The following is a 23,701-nucleotide window of genomic DNA, read 5'->3' as shown; positions in this document are numbered from 1 at the left end:
AGTCCCGTGACACTCACAGCAAACAGCACAATTATTCAATGGGTCTGTTTCGGATTCTGAACACTGCCTAATTTTGTTCATCGCCACACACGCAGTGGAGAAGGGGCAAGTACTAGACCCCGCCTTAGCTCATCTGTGGCACCATGAAACTCAGGGGGAAACACCGCGTGGCATTTCCGTGGCATTTCCCTGGCCGCGGAAGGAGGGAAGCTGCTAGACACGCCCGGATCCTCAGATCGCCACTGACACAGGTGAGTTTGAGCTGTACCTCTTCCACATGTGCGTGCAGAAGCTTGGAAAAGTTCATTTGGAGCAGATGATTAGAATGATTCATTGACTAGTACTGTGTGTGCCTGGGACAGGCTCGAGTGCGTCGCTGTGACCAGGGCTGAGACGCAGCCCTCCCAAGCGGACTCGACAAGCTGCTCGCGTTTTGCTTCGCGTAGCGGCTCTTTCCTGGCTCCTCCTCTGGCCCATTCCCTCCGGCATCTGTGTCCATTAGAGCTCAAAAGGGACATCCCGCGTGGAATGAAGGCAGGGGAAGCCAAAACGTGCCTTTTGCCCTTTTGAAAAGGAGGAAGGCAAAAGAATACGATTTTCTATCAAAAATAAACTCCTGCTTATACGTGTCTATGTACGGCTCTGGGCTGGACGCTGTGTGACTCGAACATCACTGCATCTCACGGGTTTCATGGCCCAGTCCTTAAAAGTTCTGTTTCGTCCTGTGTCCGTCAGTCTCTTTCATGCATGTATTTATTTTTTATGTTAAAAGTCATAAAATAATGACTGCCCTAAGGGCAGACAGAACACAGGGGTTGCTCTTAATGCTAACAAAATGGTTGTGGATTCATAAAAGATGACGAGAGGGAAAGAAAGCCCCAACAGAGAAAATATACTGTGATTGATGGGGCGGGGTGGAGGGAGGGGGGAGGGGGAGAGTGAGATCCAATTTCTGTTAGTCGAGATGGAGAAACAGTTAAAAAAAAAATGGGTCTCCTTAGGAGTTGCAATATTGCCTTCACATTAATTTTTCCTGACCCTCAATGCAACTGACATAGCAGTTTCCTGAACGAAAGTAAATGGGAGACAGTGGAAGGATGCCCGAGCCACTCCCAGTCTTTGAGACTCATCGGTTCCCTACACTGTGAAAGCGACATCTCTGGGATTATCTTGGGACCGCCTGACGTTCCATGTAAAGTTAATAAAGTGCTTATAAATCCTATGCCATCTCGTTTCCCCTATATCTTTCCCTGGGGTATTCCTGGGACACTCTCCAGATTAGAAAAAACATATTCGAAATACGATTCTTTCCAAGACATGGCATTTATGATAATGCTTTTATTTAGTGCTAAAAAAAATTGTATATGGGGTTTCCCCCCTCAACATGTGGGCTTTTTATATCAGTAGGAATTTTATATGCTCCTACCTTGTTTTGGATTAGAAACCTCAAGGGAAGAAATATTCGGCCATATCCTATTAAACTTTGAAGGATCTGCATGCATCAGGAAAAATCAGGGTACGTTATTTTCAGCTCTCATGTCATTTGGTTGAAACAGAAAGTCATATGGACAAAGACACAAGCCACACACCTGCCCTTCAACTTGGCTGAGAGGCACTTCACAAAACACGACCCAGCACCAAACAGGAGCAAGCAGTCGATGACTCCCAAACATTGAATGGACATTAAATAGAGAGCCCTTCCCTGACCAAGCTATAGCTGTTGAATTTTGCAGCGGGGAGCAGAACCACCTTACACCTAACCCAATAGGGACTGTAGCAATTCAAACCTCATACAGAGCTGCGCCTGAACCCGGAAGATAACACAGAAGAAATAATTTCTCACTTGAGGATCCCAGTCTCTGCAATTTATATTTACAGATACGAACTGGCTGCATTAAACTTTCCTGAGAGATTCTTTGGGGTATGTTTTAAGTGTGAGCCATTATCTCCGCAAAGAAATGGATTGATTTCCTATTTTTATTGATGCAGTTTCTCCGAGAAAGGAAGAGACGGGTGCCTGGTCCTTGTGGCTGAAGCAGAAGTGTCCACGGTGCTTCTCATCGTGTCTAAGGTTTGTATGTTTGGACACATATATGTTTCACAATGTTTTAAACCTCAAAATGCGTTTCTGGAGTGATTGGTTCCAATCCAGAAATAATTATAAGCAATGTTAATTCAAGAATTGATGTTGTCTCTTTCTTAGATTCACCAACACAAAAAACAGTGGCTCAGGATTAACAGTGGCTTTCAAAGGAGCTTTGCTAAGGTGAGCAGGCCACGTACTATTAATGTGGTCATTTCCTGACCACCTCTTGAGCGGTCATTTGGGACCCCCGGAGTCCAAGTCCACAGGGCAGCTCTCCCCTTGAACTGTGCTCTTGGTTCCTCGTTGCCAGATAAACACACCTGATGTTGCCAGTTGAAACCTCACAGGTCTATTTCTCATCTCCAGAATTAGATTGGGTCTCTTTGCGGATGGGCAAATCCTTGCAGAAGGCCTCAATGAGTATCAAATAATCGAGTAATTAATATCAAGTGCCGAGGCGATTGTAAACAGGTGTTGCTAGATTGTTTCCTCCGTAATCAGATGAGAGCAAATAACATTCTTGTAAGACATGGAACTTCCCTTCTAATTTTGGCTTTTTAACATTTGTTAGAGAGCTGATATACTGTTGCTGTGTGTGGGCCTTACAACAAAAAGCTAAGGAAATCTTAATGTTGGTATTGCTGTGTCTGTCAAAACTTATGAATGGAAAGAGCTTGTAATAATTTTCCACATCTGTATCCAGGCGTTACCAAGTAGTATTTGGTAACATGCAGGCAAACACACAAGTTGTTGACTGAACGGTGCTTTTTACTTGAGCATTTTGGTGAATGAGAAGGAGCCCGCTTGAACTGTGATGATTGCTTTGGAAAAGTTAAAAAGTTGCTGTTTTCAGGGATTTTATATGATTTCTAGAAATTATTTAGAGAAAATGTCAAACCATTGTTATAGTTTTATATAATTATTTATTTATATTATTAGCATCAAATTAAGAACATTTTAGTTTATTGAAATGGTTCTAGCCTACTTTTTCCTATAAAAGAGGCAAATCCAGGTGATTTGCCAGTTTTGGTGATTGGGTTGTCTTGATGAAATGAAACTAATAATATGGTTGATTATTTTGTTAATGAGCTTTGCCAACAAATTTAAGTAAAGACAAAAATTTTACGCTAAATTAATTTAGAAGTGAGGTTTGAAACATAACTTCATAAAGTTTCTTCCATATTCCAATATGTTAAATAATTGTTTACGCATATATTTTAGTACACGCTTACGATTTTCTCTAGGATGCTGGGATTCCATTTTAAGGATCTTCCCGTATGTATAAAAATTAATGTATATCATTCTGTTTCTGAATTGTCAACTTCTTGACCTGGTTGGAATGATCAAGATAGATACCTGTTATAATCCGATCCCTACTTAGAACATAATTTTCTTTTGTATTGAATACTTAAGATAGTTTCTTGGGGGTGGAGAGAGTATAGCCCTTGTATTTCCTGGGCATATAATTAGACATTTTTTCCCCCAAATAATATTTATTATGTGGGATGCCTAACCTTCCTGAACAATTAAATGTCAAGACCACCAGCAGTCATCACATAAAAAATCCTAATCTAATCTATACATATTGTCAGTGGGACCAATTTCTGTGCTATGTTTTTCCTTTGGGAGGAAAAATGTCCTAAAATATATATATATATGGAAATTTTAAGCCCCTAAAGTCCTATGGCATGTTACATGTCTATGCATACATGTTTCACTATTTGGCCATCATGAGATTTTTAATTTAATATCTCATCTTAACCTTTAAAATTTATTGTTTCATATTTGCAATGCAAACAACTTAAAGATAGCCAGTTATTGTCTGGTTACTATTATTACTCTAAGATCCTGGCACACAGAAACAGTCAATCAATATTACCAACAAATGTTCAATTTCTGGAAGCAAACTGGGCACATTGGAGGCTATGGTAATAGAATAATTGAGACCAATTCTATATTATCATATCCAATTCCAACAAAAGTCTTTGCATAACATCAAGCTTCTGAGAATTTTTATCTGTGGGCCACTTGTTTTGAGTGGTTAGAAATTGCAAATAGAAAAAAAAATTATAATACATCAAAAGTACTTGTATTGCCTCTTTAGGTGAGCTGTTGCAGAATTTATTAATTTCATTCTGTCATGAATTAACTAGGGGGTATCCTCGGGTCACTATGGAGTCTCCACATGGTCGCCTGCTGCAAGGCGAGGCACGGGAGTCAGAGAATGAGGGGTCTGTCCCAGCTCTGCTACAAGGGGCGGTCTGGCTTTTGATGTCTCTGGACTCCAGCTTCTTGTCTGTGAGACACAGGTGCTGGCTAACAGGTGGCTAAGGCGTCTCTAGGCTGCTCAGTGTCGTCACTCCAGTGGTTTCTCAGGCTCATGCGGAAGTTCATGGAAGATGACGCCTGTTGGAATAAGGTGTGTGCTCCTTGGAGAATCTAGGGGATTCAGAGTTCCCCGTGTGAAGGAAAAATTATTGCTGCATGTTTTGACTTTGGACCTTTCGACGTTACAGTGAAACCCAAACTGGAGTTGAGAAATTATTACTGGGGTGAGGGGAGGGATCGCCATATATGTCCAACAGGCTTGCAGATGGCCAATCATTTAAAAATAGCCTTTTATGGCAATCCCTTCTTCTTAAAGGTCCTAGCCCCATGGATCTGGGGAAATGGCTGGGCAGCAAATACCCTGGCTCTGGCAGTGTGGAGACCACAATCAAGTCCTCCATAAGTCCCCCTTTAAAAAAAACAAAATGTCTGAAATGCCCATCAGATGCTATTACTCTATTGTCATTGTTGAAGTTTCAAATTCCTTCTATGGGTAACCCAGAAATATCAAGTTAGAGGAAATTTACTTAAGATATGGTGTGTGTAAACAGAGCTCGGGCAGGATTTGAATCCCAGCTCTGCCCTTTGGACAAGTTCCTAATGTCTCTGCATCTAAGCTTTCTCTTCTGTAAAAAGGGGATGATGGTACTACCTGCTGGTCTTTGTCAGGGCTGCATGAGTTAATATTTGCTTGTCTTTGCAGTGGACATTCAATGAACATTAGCTCGTATTATTCTAATTGTGGTTGCTGTTATAATATAAATCAGATAACCGTAGCATGAACAGTTCCTGTTGAATTAAAGTTGTGAAAATAATGCGTGCCTCCTATTTTTTTTTTTTTTTTGCAATCTTAATCGTTCCCAAAGCAAGTGATTCTAATATGTAAAAAAGCTTACTTAGGGAATAATCCAGTTTAGGGCCAATATCAATTAATATTATTATTCAGAAAGCAATAGAAAGTATTTTGGAATGCTGTGAAAAAGATTTGATTTGTAACATTTAAAGATAAAATGTTAATTTCCAAGTTTCTTTCAAGTTTAGAAACACATTAGTTTAGACTAAAAACCGACATGTGTCTTAACTTGATTTTTTTTTTCTTTTTCTTTAGTGAGAGAACTCAGAAAACTGTTGTGACAATTTGGCCGTGGCACTTGAAGTTCACGTTCAGGAAAATCTGAGATTCTAGTTAGAAGAATGAGGCCCTGGAAGAATTTCGTCTCCTCTGCGCCCCAGGAAATCTCTTCGTGCAGTTGGAAAGAGCTATGTTAGAATTGCTAAATCTGACCGTGGAAGGCCGACTCCATTGGGCATCAAGCTGCAAAGCAGGCTCGAAGCGGAAGGATACAAGCACGTGTTTACATCGGAGGCCTGGTGCGTGGGCTGCTCGGGAACATCAGCGCGCCCTCCTCACGCCTGGCGCTTGCTTAGCACGGTCACAGGCAGCCTTCGGCTCGCCCTGTGGACACCCTCCAAGCACAGGAAATCGTGACCTTGCTTTCTCAGCTGTTTCTCCTCCCCCCCCCCCCCCTAGAATGGCCCACTGCTTAACTTTTCATGCTTTAGTAATTCAGTAAAAGGAGAAGGCAAAAATCGAGTGTCATTGGAGCTTGAGTAGCTTTTTCTGTAAAATGACGTTGAAACAGTGCTCTTCAAGTTTCCTACAAACACGAACTTTTGCATCATTCTTTGGTTCTAAAAGATGCCGGGAAACAGGGAGCCACCTGGATATCAAACACCACTGCCGGGAGGGTACGAGGAGCATCTCTGGTGGACACCAAAGTCACAGGGTCCCTCGGGTTGATACAGTGACTGCTGCTGTTCCTCAGGGAACCTGGAAACATTACTGATGCCTAGAGAGGAATCCAAACAAGACCCTAAAGCTTCCAGAAGAAATCCCCCGAGCCTCGGAGGTAATCCTCCATCTTCACAGCGAGTGCCTACTCTCCGGAATAGAGCATCATTACGGTAGTGGGGAGGACCCCGTGCGATGTGACAGGGCAGGTCTGTACTTGAGATGACACACGTCCTTTTATTTTGCTGTGAGCAACTGTCCTGATTTAGAAAAAGGGCTTTACTGTCCTAGACACAGGAAGCTTGTTTTATCTGCATAGCTTGTTTCAGGAATGCCCCGTGTCCTGCAATACCTTCGCCACCTACATGTCCCCTCTTCCTCAGCAAGCTGGGGACAGAGGAAGACGCTCCCTACCCTCTCTCCGCAGAGCCGGTGCTGGTAACTTCTGTGGTACCAGAAAATGGGTTTCTGTTTCTCTTCAGGATACTCACAGAAGTGGGTCAGTTCAGGGATCAACAGGCCTGAGGTGCAGGGCAGTGGGCCAGAAAGGGTCTAGGGTGGGAATGAATTAAATTCAGTTTTTCATTCTAATGTCTTCCACTTGCTATGAGCGCAGCTTCCTGGCCGTGTTACACTGGGCAGCTGCCCGGTCCCTCGGCCTCATCTTCAGCACTTGTCAGCGGAACTCTGTAGACGTGTGGGAGCATCTCCCTTCTTCTAAGCAGAAGCTCTGTGTAACTCTTCCCAGGAAGTGAAGCTGTTCATTGGCCAGCTCGCTATTGGTACCCCAGGATGTCAATGATACCCACACCCGTCGTGTGGGGTTCACAGTTACATGTTTGAAGACTCCTCCTGGGATTTTTCAGAGATCTTGACAAATCTTGGCTTAAGCCAGGAATTCTCGGGTGCCCCCTCTCAGAGATAACAGCAAAGGTATGGATATCAGCTCACACTTAAAAAGTGGCTTGACATTCTAAGTTCACCTGGGAAAAAATTAATACATGAAAAAAGTCAATTTGCTCAAGGTGGGCAGTTGTTGTCAATAATAACGGCTAAACCTCTGAGATTTTTTGAGGGAGGTGGGGGATACTTCCCCCTCCTTCATTGAAATATTTGATTTATTCTTCAAGATTAAGGAAGCAGCTATGTCCTAATGTTCATTCAATTTTAGGATAACCACAAAGGTTTCATGGATGTGAGATGCTAGTTACACAGATATGAAATGAATCTGAGATGAGAATACGGGGTACATGGCAGAACAGAGTCCCAGAGGCGTTTCGCCTGGGACCTTAGCTTTCTGTCTAGAACATCAGCAAACAGTTCAAAATTAATGCTGCTCATGCAGTTTGTCATAGAGCCACCCTGGCCTGATCATTTCCCCCTCATTATATAAAACCTAATTAGTTAAAGGGCAATTCAAATGAAACTTTTATTTGAGGGATTTAGAAGTATTAAGCAAAGGGAAAAAATAAACACGGCAGCTCTCTGGGTAGCGTGAGCACGATTACTAATAACCCTTGGGTGGGGAAATAAGCAACCTTGTTATTTTCCTCACGACCCAGGTTCCTGCAGTAAATCGGCACTGAACAGAAATATTTGGATGCTGTATGGAGAACAACTTTTACAAGGTCTCCAACTGGCACCCGATGTTTTCGAGTATGAAAGCATCCCAACAGGCTGAGGGATCCCTGCAGGCAACACGTCCCTTGGTTAACAGGCCTGCCAATGAAATCCAATTAGAGATGACTTTTTATCTCTGTGATGAAGGCAACACTCCTTGCATGAACTCTCGTTTCAAGCTGAGGAAGCTGGAGAGAAGGGGATGGCCAAACACCTCCGCCCATTTCCACGCTTTACATGCCACGGTGTCATCATCTGAAAATAATTTAAGGAAATAATGTATACTCGGGTTCAAAAATGTTTACATCTTGCTTCTTTGGTTACTTTTTAAAGAAATAGTGTTTTGAAATGATGTTTACTAACGTCATCTTTCATTTCAATGAATGGTCGACCTCTAACCTCAGACTCCTCTCATCTGCTTTTTAAAGTGATAATCACCCACACAAACCTATTTGCACATTAGGCCAATTCTTTTTGTTCGAATGTACTTTATAATATACTGTTTAACATAATGAGAGAAATCACTTGCTTTACAGGATGAAGGATCAGATAATGTATTTTAGGAGGTAATAATTAGTTTAGCACTTTAACAAAGACACCCACACCAAACCAACTATTAATTTGGATCTTCAGCATCAACAAATGTTCACCTGGATAAAATGGTGAATGTTTACATATAACTGCATGACACATTTTATAAAAAGCAAAAAAGGAACCTGAATGAATTACTACCACATCAGGGGAACAGAGATACATGCCTGAAACACTACAGGCCTATTCTGGGATTCACTAATTGCTGACAACACCACCAGTGTTTCTGCAGCCATGACCAAAGCCACCGAAATGACTGAGATTTAAATCAAGTACCTTTGGGATGACTGGAAAACCTGTTTCCCAATAGAGAGACAACAGCAGGTACACATGACCTGAGTGGGAAATTTGTCTCAAAAACTTTCAGCAGATGATAGGAAAGGATGAGCACTCTGTCCATGCATTTGAACCTGACTTGATACAGACGCTGACAGTTCGAGATCCATACTGAAATCTATTAGGGCCCCAAATCTTTAGTCATTGTATGTATGTGAACTTATAGTTACATACATCAATAATGTACATCAATAATAGACATCATTCATTTTCCTTGCAATGGGCTTTGTGATGGGTCTCCTGAGTGTTACATTTCTTGTAATGGTATCTTTCCATTTACTTGGTGGAATTACGTTCACTGATTCCTTCTGTGGGATAAAGTGATCGGCCCTGGCCAAGGTCTGTACCTTGGAAACCCCCTTCCTGTGCCCTCTAGAATGGGCAGTGAGTCATCTATGCATGAATTCTTGCCCTTTGGAGAGGAGAGTAATCCACCAGAGCAACTCACGAGCCCACAGAGGAGGAATGCGAGAATGCCCTTAAAGCAGCCTAGAGATACAATCGTGTGTGATGGTTTCATCGCAAGTCTCTTGACCTTAAAGCTGGGTAATAGGCACATGCTGGTCCTGTGTGATGTTGGGTGACCCCAGGAAGCTCTTAATCCTGTTCACTGGAGAAATGTGAGGAGACCCATGCACTCCAAGCGAAACAGTGAGGAGCAGTGAAGCAGGGTACAGCTATCACTTCACCTGTCGGAGGGTTTCGGTTAGGATGGGGGAGCTACATTTCCCTAGGTTTCTGACGATGTAGGTTACTATGTTTTCCAAAGGCACAATGCAGCATCCTTGCAGGTCACCAGTGATTTCACAATAAGATAAAGCACAACAAAACTGGAATTTCCTGGTTCAGTGTGTAAAAGGTCAACATCTGCTGATGCTCAGAGATGAGGCATGAGGTGGAGGCGGCTGGATGAGATGTCGAGGGAGCAGTACAGTCAGATATCCATGCAGCACACGCCCGACACGCCCGACACAGAGACACACCAGGCGCCAGAGAGCTACTTTCCACCCATCCATTTCTGAAACCAGACAAGCCGACGGGCACAGCGGCCTCCATCCTCGGTCTCAGCTTGCTTCCGGCGGGTTCCCTGTCACTCTAAAATGCATGTGCAAATGCAACTGTCAAGGCCTGAAAGGAGCAGTTGTGGGGTGTGTCTACAGTTTAGCCAATGGCAAGGGAGACACCAAGGCAGAAAAGTCAGGCTCTGAGGGCTGGAGGTTTTCATTTGCAAGTTTGTAGCACTGTTGCTTTCTCAGCAAGACCACAGGCAGGGTGCTGCGATGCGGGCTGGTCTCCCCATGCGGGCTGGTCTCCCCGTGGGTGAGAACACTGCTTCTGTTTACAGAGCCGCTGATTCTCATGGCATTGAACACATCTAGTGCTTAACAAATCTGTGCCCGGGCCCATTCACAAGCTGAAGTAATAAACTGGGTTGATCGGAAAACCTGATGTGCACTTATAAGAATCGGGAAGTTGTTTTATCTAAATGACCAGAGTATGGCTTTCTACTTGGATACCGGGGTGGTCATGCTTCAGCTATCACCCTGCAATCACCCGAGTGGCACAGTCCGGAGGACAAGCCGGTGAGGGGCGAGACCCCCGTGGAAATTCCTTTGTTCCCTTACAGTGCACGATCCCGGCTCCCTCGGAGCATTCCTGCCAATCAGTCACCTGGCACCACACAGCGGCTGTAGCCATCAGAAAGGTGCAATGTATAAAAATAGGTGAGATTCTGCTCTGAAAAGTTCTGGGGCATTTCCTTAATGAGCTTCTCACACTAAGGTCGGGGTGTCATTGTTTTATATGCAAAGAGGAAAAACATTCTTTGCAATGGTCTGGCCCAGCGTTCCACAGGAATAGAAGCTTCTATTTCTATGAAAAGATTTCTCACAGAAATTTCTAGTAGCCTGACTCCTTAATTCTGCCTGTATTTTTTTATACCTCTTCTCCAGCAAACTTAAACTGACGTAATTAGAAAAACAGGGATCGCTGTATTTTAGGAGGGAGAAACAGACAGACCATTCATGCTCCAGAAAGACTAATGCTCACAAACCTGCGTTTTCAGGCCTTCACAATGACTGAAGGTGATGCATCAATCAAGTTCCCTCCCTGTGTTTGCGTGGTATTGTCCTTGGATCTAATGAATACGCCTGAAGCATTTACTGGGTCCGTTCTCTGCTTTTCTAAATTATTGTGGAAATCCATACCTAGTTCTAGGGAGAGAGTTCAGTTTGTTGGTTGGTTGCTAAGTATGGGTAAATAGGCCTGTTTGTATTATTGGTAAATGAGCTAAGTAATTGCACCTCTGTGAAGGTAGCTTTTCTCGATCAAAGGTGGTCAGGACAGCGGTGGGTCCGCCTCATACACAGAGGATACAACCTCTCACCATCTGTGCCGAGAATACAACAATCCAACCCACCAACAAAATACTCATATCAGAAATGGATATGGGGAAAATAGATCCGAGGAGCTAAACAACAAAGCAAAGCTAGCCTAGACTGGGTTTGGTGATTTTTTTTGTTACTTACTACCAATACTGGAAATACTGGGGATACCTAGAGAAAAAGAAAAAAAATAAAGAAAAGCTGTTAGACATTTATTAGTACATGATGTTTTAACTCAATATAAAAATCTCAGGAACGTAAGTAACACTTGGTAACATTTAGATCAGCACAGAGAAAACAACATACATATGTATCCATTGAAACCTTTTTGCTTTCACTATAGAATTCCAGAACCCATCATAGTCAGGAAATTAATGCTCAACTTCAACAGCTGGCTTAAGACAGCTTCACATCAAACGTTTTGTGTTTGCCGATAAGGTTGATGAACATTTGAGTGTGGGTCAACACAGATATTAAACTAGACTTATGCTCTGGGCACAGAGTACCAAACAGACACAACGTGGATTCACACAATGCAATATATCTCTTTGAACGTGTTATGATGGCGTGTGTTAGCTGATGAAAGTCACCTGGCCTGTTATTTGATTAATTTCGCATAACCATCATTTTTATTCCTCCTTTACTTGTCAGATATGTGGATTAAACTCCGTAATAGAAACTTAATTGAGCAGAATAATTCAAGAATACATTAGGTTGTTCATATTGAGGATAGACTTCATCGATTTTTCAGTTTCCACTTAATTTCCACATTGTGCAAAGGTAGTAGAACCATTTCAGAATGTGTGGGACTTGGTACAGCTGCGGGCAGGGATTTAGTGTGTATCCAGATGGAAACTCCTGGCCAGCAGCGAGGCACCAGGCTGTCTGGGTTGGAGTTTTGCTCTAGCCCTCACTGCCTGTGTGATCTCAGGGCAAGTTGCTAACCTCTAGGGGCTCTGTTTCCGGCCTCTTAGTGTTGTTGCAAAGATTACAGAAATTGACATATGTAAACCACTCAAAACATGGCTTGGCAGGTGGTATGTGCTATATCCATCTTCGCTATGATGACTGTTCTTGATGTAGTTGGTTCATCAAGCAAGCAACCCATGATAGATATTGCTAATAAACAGTCAGAGATTTCCATCTTCTCCACTAAATTTGGGTTGCAAGCATGAGATGGAAGTCAGACTGAACTGAGGGACAGTCCTGCTGTGCAGCTGACCCGCGGGGTGACTGGGGACAAGCTCCCTGCTCTCCACACCCATTTCCTCACCTGGAAAAGGGCTAATAATACCTCCCGCAAAGGCTGGCTGCGAGGATTGAATGAGATAATCCATAAAAATGTCTGACACATGCTACACAGTCAATAAATGATAGCTGTTAATGAGCTGTTCAGATGTGTTCGTTACATCGTGACGTGTACAAACAGGTGGTCGCTGTAGGAATCATTAAACTTCTATTTTCATATTTCATTTTAAATAACTGTCCTATGCTTATTTTAACTGATCTATGTACCTTATTCAGAGATTTCTAGCTTTGTTTTCTTTAAAACCAAGAGTCATTTTCCTATTTCTGAAGAAGGAGGGGAGGAGAAATGAAAGCTTACAATGATTAAAAAGAAAGAAACTTGGAAGGAATGAAATCCTATTTTCAGTTATTAGATACATTCAAAATCTCTCCATTTTCAATGCACAGGGTTTATGATGCTTCAGCTCAGTTACGATCACTGAGCAACCCAAACGGGAGGCCTGAATTTCCATGTGCACGTTTTGACTCCGTCCTGTGAACGGAAGCTCCAGCCGAACACGCTGCCTACAAAGGACGGCTGTATTCCTGACCCGGCCCTCCAGTCGGCTACCTCTGCCGCAGCCCAGCGGTGGCTTGGTACGTAATCTTTTTTTTTTTTTTTTTGCTTTTGCAAATCCCTTGTTGAGTGAGGAATGATGGCAGCATCATAATTTCAGTATCAATGGCAGGAGGCTCCGAATTCCCCCATGGCTGAAAACCCTGCTCCACGGCGAGAAACTGCCTGCCTTTTGTAATCCGTCAAAGAGAATGGAAGTCAGGATGGCAGGAAGAGACTTTTCATGTGTTTGTAAACTCACAGGGAGCTAGAGGGCCATGCATAATGCAAAGGGAAGTTCTCAGTTCTCAGGGTGCTTGGACCCCTTCCCCCAGCCATGGGGAGCCACCCCCCAAGACTGATGAAGTCCTGCTTCAGAAACATGCAGAAATGTTCCCGCTGCTTTGGGGAGGCCGGAGCAGCTAGACAACCCTGGGTACGCAAGGCCATCAGGAGCTCCTGTTTCCTTCCGAAGCTGCTTCCTATCACCTAACAGTTGGATGCTTAAAATTCAGGCTCGTCCTCATTTTGCAGCTGGCAATTTTTTGAGATGCCACCAGGTGATCCACTTTCTACTCCGCTGGTGTCAGATGGGAACAGCTTCGAGAAGATTTTTTCAAACTGCTCGTTGGAATAGAGATTTTTTGAAGTCGAGAATAGCTGAACGCCAAGGGATGTCCACTGGTATGGTTTCAGATGTTATATTTTTTTCCCCCTAATGTTTCTTATTTAATGTTCAAACTCCTGGATTTTGGTTCCCTACAGACAATTAAATAATTTAATAAACACCTTACATCCATTAAAAAAACTACGGGTAAGTCACAAGAAGTCTTTCAAAGGCTTAAGGAAAAAGATAGGATGGCTACAACCCATTCCCCGAACGTGGGTTTCCTTGGGGTGAGGGATGATCAGTGAACAGACCCCATCACAGTGACAGTGCCCATGGGCCACGGAATAAGCCTCAGAAACACTGTTCAGACCTGAGTTGGCACTTTTTTGTTTTTGTAACATCCCCTGTGAAGAGACAACTATTATGTAAAGAATATTATCTTGAAAGCTGAACTTAGAAGAATTTCTTCCCTTCCTGCTTCAGCTCCCTGCTGAGAGTGAGCCAGCTCCCCGTCCACCCTCCACGGGCACCTCAGCCATTTACTTTATGACTCTGAGGGGCTCAGCGCGGGGCTGGCTCCTCTGTGTCTCCAGTATCTTCCTGGGACAATGCCTGACAAAGAAGTATCGCTTGTTTCCAAGAACATTCTATCATAGTGAAAATAACATTTTGGTCATGAAATGATCTTGTCCCCTCCACAATGTTTCACTGAGAGGGCAGTATTACTGAATGTTTTTGTTCTCTTTGAGCATTTTCTCCATTCTGATAGCAAGAGTTAGACCACGTCTGGATGCTCTCACACCTTGCTTCCAAGAAACTCCGGCTCAACTCGGTGCTCAACTGGGCAGAACTCCTCCAGCGGCTGGCTTGTGTTCCTTCTATCCTTTTTCTCACATCTTCCTTGTAAGTTCCCATTTGCATACCCTTACTTTTATGTTTTCCTAAGCTGCCCAGGGCCAAATCCAGACCTTGTGGGGCCTAAAGCTTATACACATGTGGGAGCTCTCTTTGAGAAAAAGAACATTACGTTTAAAAGATAAAATGAGATAAACTTGAGATTATTACTTTTTTTATTTAGAAGGAATCTAATGAAGGATTCTGAAATTTAAGCTTCGTTAGCTTAAATCTATCCCTGAAACAACCTCAAACATACATGGGAAAGATAAATAAAGGATAGGTGGACAGGAAGGAAGGAGGAAAAGGAATTCAGCAAGAGTGAAAAAACACGAGAGCAGGAAGGCAGTTAAGAAATGATCGTACTCAGCATTTCATTCTGCAGAAGAGGAAATCGCAGGCACCGAGAAGCGAGGGTCTAGTCAAGTCGACCCTCTGTGTGCACCACGGGGCACGTCACTCTGAGTGCCTGCTTCCTTGACCTGCTCAACTTGCACCGGAAACGAAACACAGTTATGCCTGAGCTTTAAGGAGAGGCTCTGTCGTGGTCTATGAGGCTAGTACTATTGCTGCTTCTGGAATAGAAATGTGACTTCCGTCCGAGATCCAAGCGCATGCCGCCTAGGGTTCCACATGCCAAAAGGAGAGGGTGCCCAGTTGTAGGCACTTGAAGTTATTCCCTCCTCAACCAGCCTCCATGCACCCATATAAACACAACTGATTTTATTTTCATATAAGAACTCAACTGTTTTTCCAACAAGGAAGAGAATGTTTGTTTTAAAGGAATTCTGTGGCATTTTGGAGGATGAGAACCTAGTAGAATTATATAATGTGTTCTTTTCTTTTTTGTTTTCAATTGTACTAACCCTCCCACCAAGTAAATGGCTAAAAGGCATGTAGCTGGGCTTAAAGAAGTCAAGGAATGGAGGTCTAAAAGTCAACACCCTGGTCTTCTGAAGCAGGTTCACTCAGGGCTGGTGGCCATGGCTTCTTTGGAGAATCGATGGGAACAAGGGAGAGGGATGGGAAGGGGCAGAGCCCTTGCATGCTTCGAACTGTGGGGAAATATTACCACTGTTAGGATGGATGGTTTGGGAAAAGCCCACGAATAAGTGACTAGATCTTCCAGCCTGGCTGTGGCCACCAGGATCTCTAACTCCAAAAGGCCCAGCCAAAGACGACGTAGGTGATGAGGAAGAAAAGGAATGCATTCTGGTGCCATTACTTCCAACATCGTTCCAGCCCTGGTCCTGGTCCTGGTCCAAACGGCTGCGGGCGGGACGCACAGTGAGTTGTCTCCCAGGAACTTAGAGGGAAGGAGAGACGATCACCTTCACAGAACTACCGTGACATCACCATGTGAGCGATCTGATCAAGATGACGAAAACCAACTAATTACAGAAGAAGGGCTCTGGGGCCTGAGGGTACATGACAAGCATAGCAGAGGTGACATTAGCAGACTGACTGACATCCTGAGGCACGTGTGGCAGGGTGGCCTAGCGGCATCTCAGGCAGAGGGACGGCAGCCTGTGAACGGGACCTTCACTGTTCCACTGACGTGCGTCACGGAGGCTGGCCCTGTGCTCGGACGCCCTGCTGTTATTAGCACTCAAGTCACTGAAGTTCCCTGATCCTGTGCCGACCAAGCAACCTTCTGGTGATTACCTGGCTCTGCAAGGAGACTTAACCACAGGGCAGAGAACACACTGGGCATGAGGACGTGGATATTCTGAACACGGGAACAGTTATTTCATATTGTGATGAGTGAACTGGCACAATCTATCTCCCCATATGGCTGCTGTCTCCAAAGGGAGACTGTGCTGATCAGACTGGGATGGAGCCATGTGCCAGATCTCAGTGAAATGACAATGACAGCAGCCTGTGTGCTGACTGTGTACCTGCCGCTGTTCCAAATACCGACATGTAGGAAATTGTTTCACTTTTAGACAACCGTATGAAATCCATACGCAGGTTTATTTCACAGGTGGGGGAAACCCAAACACAAAGAGCTTGCCCAAGGTCATCTCAGTCAGTGGGACAGAAACTAGGATTTGAATTAAGTGGTGCTGCCTGATATTCTACTGTGGGTGTTACTGTCATATCACGTATGTTCATTGTATTACCTTTTAAGATGCTGCAGATTTTGAATCCCAAATCATAGCTGGCCCCATGAGCTTCGGACAGGAGACTGTAGGCTGGCGGTGCACATGACGATTTGGTGTTCTGGTTTTGTAGACCAGGCCGACAGTTTGGTTCCTATACCTAAGGCCCTGCAAGGAAGGCCCTCTCCTATTGGGCTGACAGGTTCTGGGCCTGAAAGGTTGGTGGTCCAGTTACTGAGGCCATGAATGTCACTGGGGAGGCCTGAAAACCAGCTGGTCAGCCAGTCATCTCTAGAGGGCTGGATGGGCCATGAGAACCCACAAAAACAAAGTGAGTCTTTTTCCTGTCATATTTCCTCCCAGGTCTCGGCGGGCCTGTTCCTGGAGGAGACCGAAGGCCCGTGCGTGAGAGCTGACGAGCCGCGAAGGCCACATTCTCCGGGAGACACAGGACGCAAGCGAGGCCAATGCACCCACATGCGTTTCAGGGGTCTTTAGGTTCACTTATTTGTTCACCAAATAATTAATTCCATAAACATTTATAAAGGCCAAGAATAATGTAGAGTCTCATTCTTAAACTGCTAAGATTTTAGCTCCTGAAGTCACATAGACCTGAGTTTAAATCTTGCTGTCATGCATTGACCGTGGGACCTTGGGGCAGCTTATGAACCTCTGTGTGCTTGTGCCTCCCAATTTGTAACGGGGGGAAGTAGTAAGGATCTAATGCAAGAAAGCACTCAAAGCACTTCACAAACTGTAAAAGTCCATGGCAAGCTTAATCAATATTGACTGTCATTATTATCAATATTATTAGAATCTTGGTTATAGATAATCAATTGTAAGTGCACATACATTGCCAAGAATCAGAGAGAAAAGAGCGATTGATTTTGCATGGGAGAACCTGGGCAGGCTTTTCTGAGGAGCAGTGTTGAAAATGAGCAGAATTTCAATATGGAGCAAAGAGAAAGAAGTGAATTTAGTATCTAGCATGTTGACTTTGAGATCCTCATAGCTGGAAAATTGGATTCATTAGAGAAATCCAGGCTATAGTGGGTAGATTACTGTTAAACCAGTAGTACCAGGAACTAAAACCCGGGTACAGAAGGGATGAGAAGGTCAGGAGGTGTGCCTGGAGATGCACAGCAAGGGCAGAAGGGGAGTCTTTGAGGGCAGAGACAACAAGAAGAGATCCAGGAAGAGAAGCCGGAGAACAGCGTTGCCATGGAGCCCACGCCCCAGTGGAGGCCAGAGGAAGTCACTGAAGTCACCTGAGAAGCAAGAGGGAGTCAAGACACAGCTGGGTTGAAATCCTCCACCTGACGCTGACTCACTACGTAAACCTCAAAGGTTTCTGCCCCTCCCTGGTCATCAGATTCCACGTCTACAGCATGAAAACAGTAGCATTTTCCTGATAAGGTTTTTCTGAGTTAAGAATGAACTAATGCCCTTAGAGCACTTTGGAAATTGTCTGGTTAACAACACACACACCTTCACCTGGGAAAATATAAATTGATCAATGCAAATGTAATACTAGAGAAAACAACAGAACAACCCTCAAATTACTTTCTATCACTCAGAGGAGCCCTGGCTATTGTGCAACAATTCAAGTTGGATTTCTGAACGAACAAATAATGTCAATGTCAGACCAATTTAATTTTCTTTCTTGGAAGAATATTAGAGCGTGTAGGTAGAAGGAAAGTGAAAGATTAAACACAGCTGAACTGGCTGGGTTTTTCTATCTGCCTCCATGACATTTCTGTCAGCAGGCTGAAGAAATTGTTTAGAACAGCGTGTCCCCCAAAGAGTGCCTTATAGAAAGTCATTAAGTGTTCCATGAACAATAAAGTTTGGGGAACACTGGGTACAATAGATTACTTTACTATAGCCTTCTCCAATTTTTTAAATAAGGTAATGTGAATATCTAAGAGTTAGCATAGTGTATAGCATTTTAAAAATTTTCTTGGCCATGAAATTCTTTTAGAGGTCATAGAACAGTTTAGAAAGCAGAGGTATAGATAATATTATATTATCCTTCCTGGAGTTACAGTTCCTAACGGTTGATTATTAAGTGCTCAGCATCTCTATGTAGAAAAATATCGTGTGTAGCCCTGGCCGGTTTGGCTCAGCGGTTAGAGCGTTGGCCTGTGGTCCGGAGAGACCTGGGTTCGGTTACCGCTAGGGGGGCGTACCTGGGTTGCGGTTTGTCCCTGGCCCTTGTTGGTCGTGCGGGTGGCAGCCACTCGATGTGTCCCTTTCATGTCGATGTTTCTCTCTCTCTCTCTGTTCCTCTCTCTCCCTCCCACTCTACCTGAACGGAAAATGGAAAAATGTCCTCCAGTGAGGATAAGAAAAAAAAAAAGAAAGAAAAATATCGTGTGTGATTCCACAGGGCTCAGAAATTAAAGAGGTGTTACTTAACACTTTCAACCATGAGGTGAACAATGAGAAGCAGGAACATTGTGGCCAAGCACAGAGTGGGACGGAGCTGCAGTTTACTGGGAAGACAGAAATAGCATTGGAAGGACATTCAAAATGGACTTCTACCAGGAATAGCAGGGAGATCAACAGGGAAATGAAGAGAGATGTCTTACAGATAAAACATAATGTCTATGTATTTTTGTAAGGAAATAAGGAAAACATTTTGAGACACACCGGGTCTTGAATAAAAGCGTGATGAATACAAACACTACCACCACCTGGTCACTTGTGCCTCTGTGGAGTCCACTGTAGTGAGAAGCACAGGGGACTGATGTGTCGCGAAGACGGGGGGGCTGATTTAGAGAGCAGGGCTCTGCACACTTCTCTCCTGGCTATACATGTTCCCCACCGAAGTGGCCTTGGCGTCACGTGGGCATTCAGGACTTCCCAGCCACAGGGTTCCCAGCAAGGTCCTAGTTTACGGAACCTCCGAGTGATGGGTTGAGTGTCTCTGAAGGGAGATTTTATCATTTCCTGGTTTAATAAAAGCCTCTTAGTTATTTTGCTGAGTGGGCAGAAACTGGCCTTTCTATTCAGAAATTATCCTGGCTGCTTGAGATGCTGCTAAATCCAGAGATTATCCAGTGTGGGTGTCATCTCTAAGTCACTGAGGAGTTGATGGTGAGGGATCAGAGGATGCAACCATTTCATCTTTACTATTCAGGTTTTACGTGTTTGAATTAGGATATGCCCTCATCTAAGTAGTCCCTCTTAAATAATGAACCGGTAATTCACCAGGTGGAGTTGCACGTGTGCATGGTGTGCGAGCTCATGTATGCACGCATATGAGAAAAAGCCAATAGAAAACGAGAATCATCATAGTGCTACAAGTCCTGTGCTTGACTTAAACTTCCCCACAAAAACATGAGAGGACTTCCGGAGGCAAGCAACCAGGTGAGAGACATGGAAATCTCATCACGTGGAAAGAGGATTAATGATGTAAATCCAGACAAGGAAAGGAACTGTGGTCAATGTAGTTCTTTCTCTATTTAAAAAGAAAAACATGGTTGGAAATTAAGAGATACTCAATATTGATGTTAAAAAATAAGTTTTATGGCAATAAAAACTGTTCTCCAATAAGGGACAAGTGTGCCTCATGAAAAGAAACCAAAAGATAAATTTATTTTTGAATACTTATTTTGTGACAGGTGTTATGCCAAACACATTACGTGCATTAGCTTATTCGGTTCTCTGCTAAACCACTGAATTGCTTATTTTCATCCTTGAACATTTTAAAGCCCAGTCTGACATGGCAGACATTTAGTTTAAGGGGCTGGTTCCATTTTAAGACTTTTCCATTGCAAGACTGGACCATCGCAGATAATCTCTGCAATCTTTAATCTCATTTCCACCATACTGAGAATTGGAACATTGACTTGAGCCTCCTTGGCCACTGTGTCCATCTGCCATCTTCCTGTTTTAACAGAGATGGGGGAACTCGAACAGTTTAGAAAAGGACGGTAAAAACCTAAGAGATGGATGGACAATGGAATCCACCAGGAAAACGGAAGGAGGTGCGTTCCTTTGGCCAGGGAGTGGACTGTTGTTCCGCAATAATCACAAGGTTAGGGGTATGCAAGTCACTTCCACGGAGGATGTAGCAAGAAGTTTGTTTCAATAAAAAGCTTGGCTGGCACAAGGAGCTTTTCCAGTGCAAACGTCTTGAATTAAACAAGGCTGAGGAGCACAGTCCAGGGGGCAGAACGGGGTCAGGCTGGAGCGGAAGTCAGCGCCTTCAGCGGCAGCCCACCCAGCTGCCCTTCTGGTGGCCTTACCCTGAGGACCAGCCAGAATGCCAGCCAGTGTTGGTGACCTTCACTTTCTTCCGTCCTGTCTCTCTGAAGCAGCGGCAGACACTGAAAATGAAATCAGAACCATTTTCACTGTAGGAAACTTTTAAATTCAATTCGACGACCGTGGCGATAGGGATTCTTAGATATCCGGCCACAGGGCAGCACAGCAAATAACCTCCGGAGAGTCCTTCTGAATTCATGAGTTATGGCTCGACAACTGAGGAAAGCCCAGAGAGTCGCTTTTAATAAAACTCCTTGGAAAAAAAATCAACATTTCTGCTCGACAGAGCATTATGTGCTAATTTTAGGAGCTAGACTGTCGATTTTTTCTTTAACACAGATAGAAACCGAATCAGTAAGGGATATTTTTTTCTCCTCTTCATAGAAATTGTATCATAATTTCAGGCCCCCACACTTCACAGCTTGTTACTCGGTTCATTACTCTTACATTTAACTTGATAAGGTCCTGGTGCCTGTGGTACTGATTTTAGGTTTTGGTTTCTTGAGCCGCTGCTTTGACGTTCTGGCCACATTTCCTGCCTCGCGTGGCGCCGGTGGGCTTCCCAGTTGTCATCCTCTTTCTGTCTCTTGTCACGCGCGTGGGGGTATTCTAACCTCGTGCCTCCTCTACTTTTGAAAGAGGGCAACTCCTGGCCTTTCGGTCTATCCGTGGAACTGGGCAAATGATCTGGAAGTAATGTTTCTCTCCTTGAGGGCGTCTTTCTGTGGGTGTCCCGGGGCGTTCGTGGCACACACGAGTGGCCACGGGCACCTCTCACGGGCCCTGTCAACACAGAGGACGCTGGGGCTCCTGTCACCGGACACCGTGGGCCCCCACCTACAGCCACACTCTTGATCTGAAGCTCCTCTACCGGCAGAACCCAGGCCTGCCGTCTCAGCTCCTGGGCTTGGGAAAAGCCAATCATTTCAGTGGACAGAGTTAAGCTGCGGCTAAAATCGGAGAGAAAACCTTTCTGCAGAAAGCATCTCCCAGGTTAGCCGGTGTGAGAAATGGGACTGCAAACATTTAGAGACTTTCCGGAACTTGTTTATGGTTCAAATGGAGTTAGAGTTGGGGGTTTGGGATGTCTTTGTTATTTTCATAGGAAACTAATGTGGGGGAGGAAAGGAAACACCTGTTTCATCCACTAAGAAAAAAAAGTTCCTCCTCTGACTTCCATCATTTCCCAACCCGTTTGATGTGAGCGTTGCAAGACTGAATTTAGCAGCTGATCCGAGTGCTAAAACATGCTGAAAAGTGGTAAAATCGGGCAAAAGCTCCAGCTGCACTTCGGAGAGGAATGGGACACCTGGTAAGAGGAGTCACAGCACAAATGCAAGTGAAATTGAGGAGCTGGCAGCCGCTCATCGTGCACAAAAGACGGGGTTAGGAGGGAGTTACTCACAGGTATTTGCAGTGCCTTTGGGGATGGGGAGGTACGAGCCTGGGCTCCAAGGTCGGCCCTGATAATTCTTCTTGCATTTCCCACAGTCTGGACCTGTAGTGTTGTGCTCACATTCACAGGTCAGTTTGCTGTTGTCATACACACACACAGTGGCGTGGAGGTTACATTTGCACCTGGGCAGAGGAGAGACAAGAGTGCATTGTCAGTCAGCTGGTCTGAGGGACCACTGAGGCTTCACCCCTGTCTCCCGGGGTGTGGCTCTCACACCCTGCAGGGCTGGAGCGCTACCTGGTCAGAGGTGGCCTGGCAGCCCCGCCCTGAAGCTGTCCAACACGGCCCCTGGGCTGGGGCGGTTCTGACAAGCCCGACCTCACAGCCCGCTCTGACCACGTGATCCCAGTGGGCCAGTTCCCTCCGGCCGCAGCTCCCGGAAGACGATCATGCTCTGAAATCAGAGGTCCCAGCCGCTGTCCCAAAGCAGGGCCACTCCTAGAGGTTTCTCTGTGACAGCAAGTCTACGGCACCTTTGTGTGGGTTGGAAGAATTGTGCTCTGTGCTGTTCTCCCTGAAACCAGAAGACAATTCTCCTTTGTTTACAAAGACCGGTAGAGACAATGTGCTATTCCGATTTATTTTGTAGCCCCCCCCGGGGTTCAGTCAGCTGTTCTCACTCCTAAGATGACATCTCCAATCAGAAGCGTTTCCCACAGAACCCTCTAACCAGCCGGGGTGGTTAGTCCTCAGACTCCCCACTCCCAGCAAATGCGGTCATCATAACGCTGCCTCAGAAAAGGGTCAAATGGCTCAGCTGAAAGATGCTTATATTTCCTAGAAAATCGAAGCCTACACGTGGCAGTGACGTGAGGTCATTAGCAAAGGCCTGGCCTTTGGCACCTGAGCATAAAGCTGTGCTGGAGGAGAGGCAACAGCGTGATGTGCAGTCTCCACACAAATACATTCCCGTATCCAAAGTCTTCGACTGTGAAACTGCAAAGGCCAACTTGGTATTTGTTGAGGCAGCAGGTTATAAATGATAACACTCCAAGCACGGACCTCACCCTCTGGAGAAGTGAACCGCAGTTGACAGAATGACTATAACCAGAGGTCAGTAAGGTACACAGGAAGGGATGTGTCACACAGAGCAGAGAACCGGGACCCCAGGTTGGGGATCAAGGACCAAGAACTGTCACAGTCAGAACCTAAACATGTTATTGTGTGTGTGTGTGCATGCGCGTGTGTATGTGTTCACACATGTGCGTGTGTGCGCGCACGTGTGTATGTGAGTGTGCGCATGTGTATGTGTGTGTGTGTGCATGCATGCACCTGAGCAGTTTTATTTTATTTTATTTATTTATTTATTTATTATTTGTTCAGATAGAGTGGGAGAGAGAGAGAGGAACAGAGAGAGAGAAACATCGATGTGAAGGGACACATCGAG

The 23,701-nt window shown here is 44.6% G+C and overlaps 1 protein-coding gene across 2 annotated transcripts in view; it reads right to left on the bottom strand.

Moving 5' to 3' along the window:
- NTNG1 (netrin G1) overlaps window positions 1–23,701 on the bottom strand; it is a 290,705-nt gene that overhangs the window by 55,987 nt on the left and 211,017 nt on the right. For both annotated transcript variants that reach the window (XM_036272084.1, XM_036272085.1), the window contains exons 4-6: window positions 22,264–22,436; window positions 11,282–11,308; window positions 1,427–1,492 (exon numbers count right to left, since the gene is read on the bottom strand). In XM_036272084.1, coding sequence (XP_036127977.1) covers window positions 1,427–1,492; window positions 11,282–11,308; window positions 22,264–22,436 — 266 coding nt within the window. The remainder of the gene's footprint in view (window positions 1–1,426; window positions 1,493–11,281; window positions 11,309–22,263; window positions 22,437–23,701) is intronic.

This window comes from Molossus molossus, unplaced genomic scaffold (assembly GCF_014108415.1).
Source record: "Molossus molossus isolate mMolMol1 unplaced genomic scaffold, mMolMol1.p scaffold_m16_p_20, whole genome shotgun sequence".
NCBI classification, from domain to species: Eukaryota; Metazoa; Chordata; class Mammalia; order Chiroptera; family Molossidae; genus Molossus; species Molossus molossus.
The sequence above is the reverse complement of the archived record's forward strand: the minus strand, read 5'-3'. Positions and strand labels throughout refer to the sequence as shown.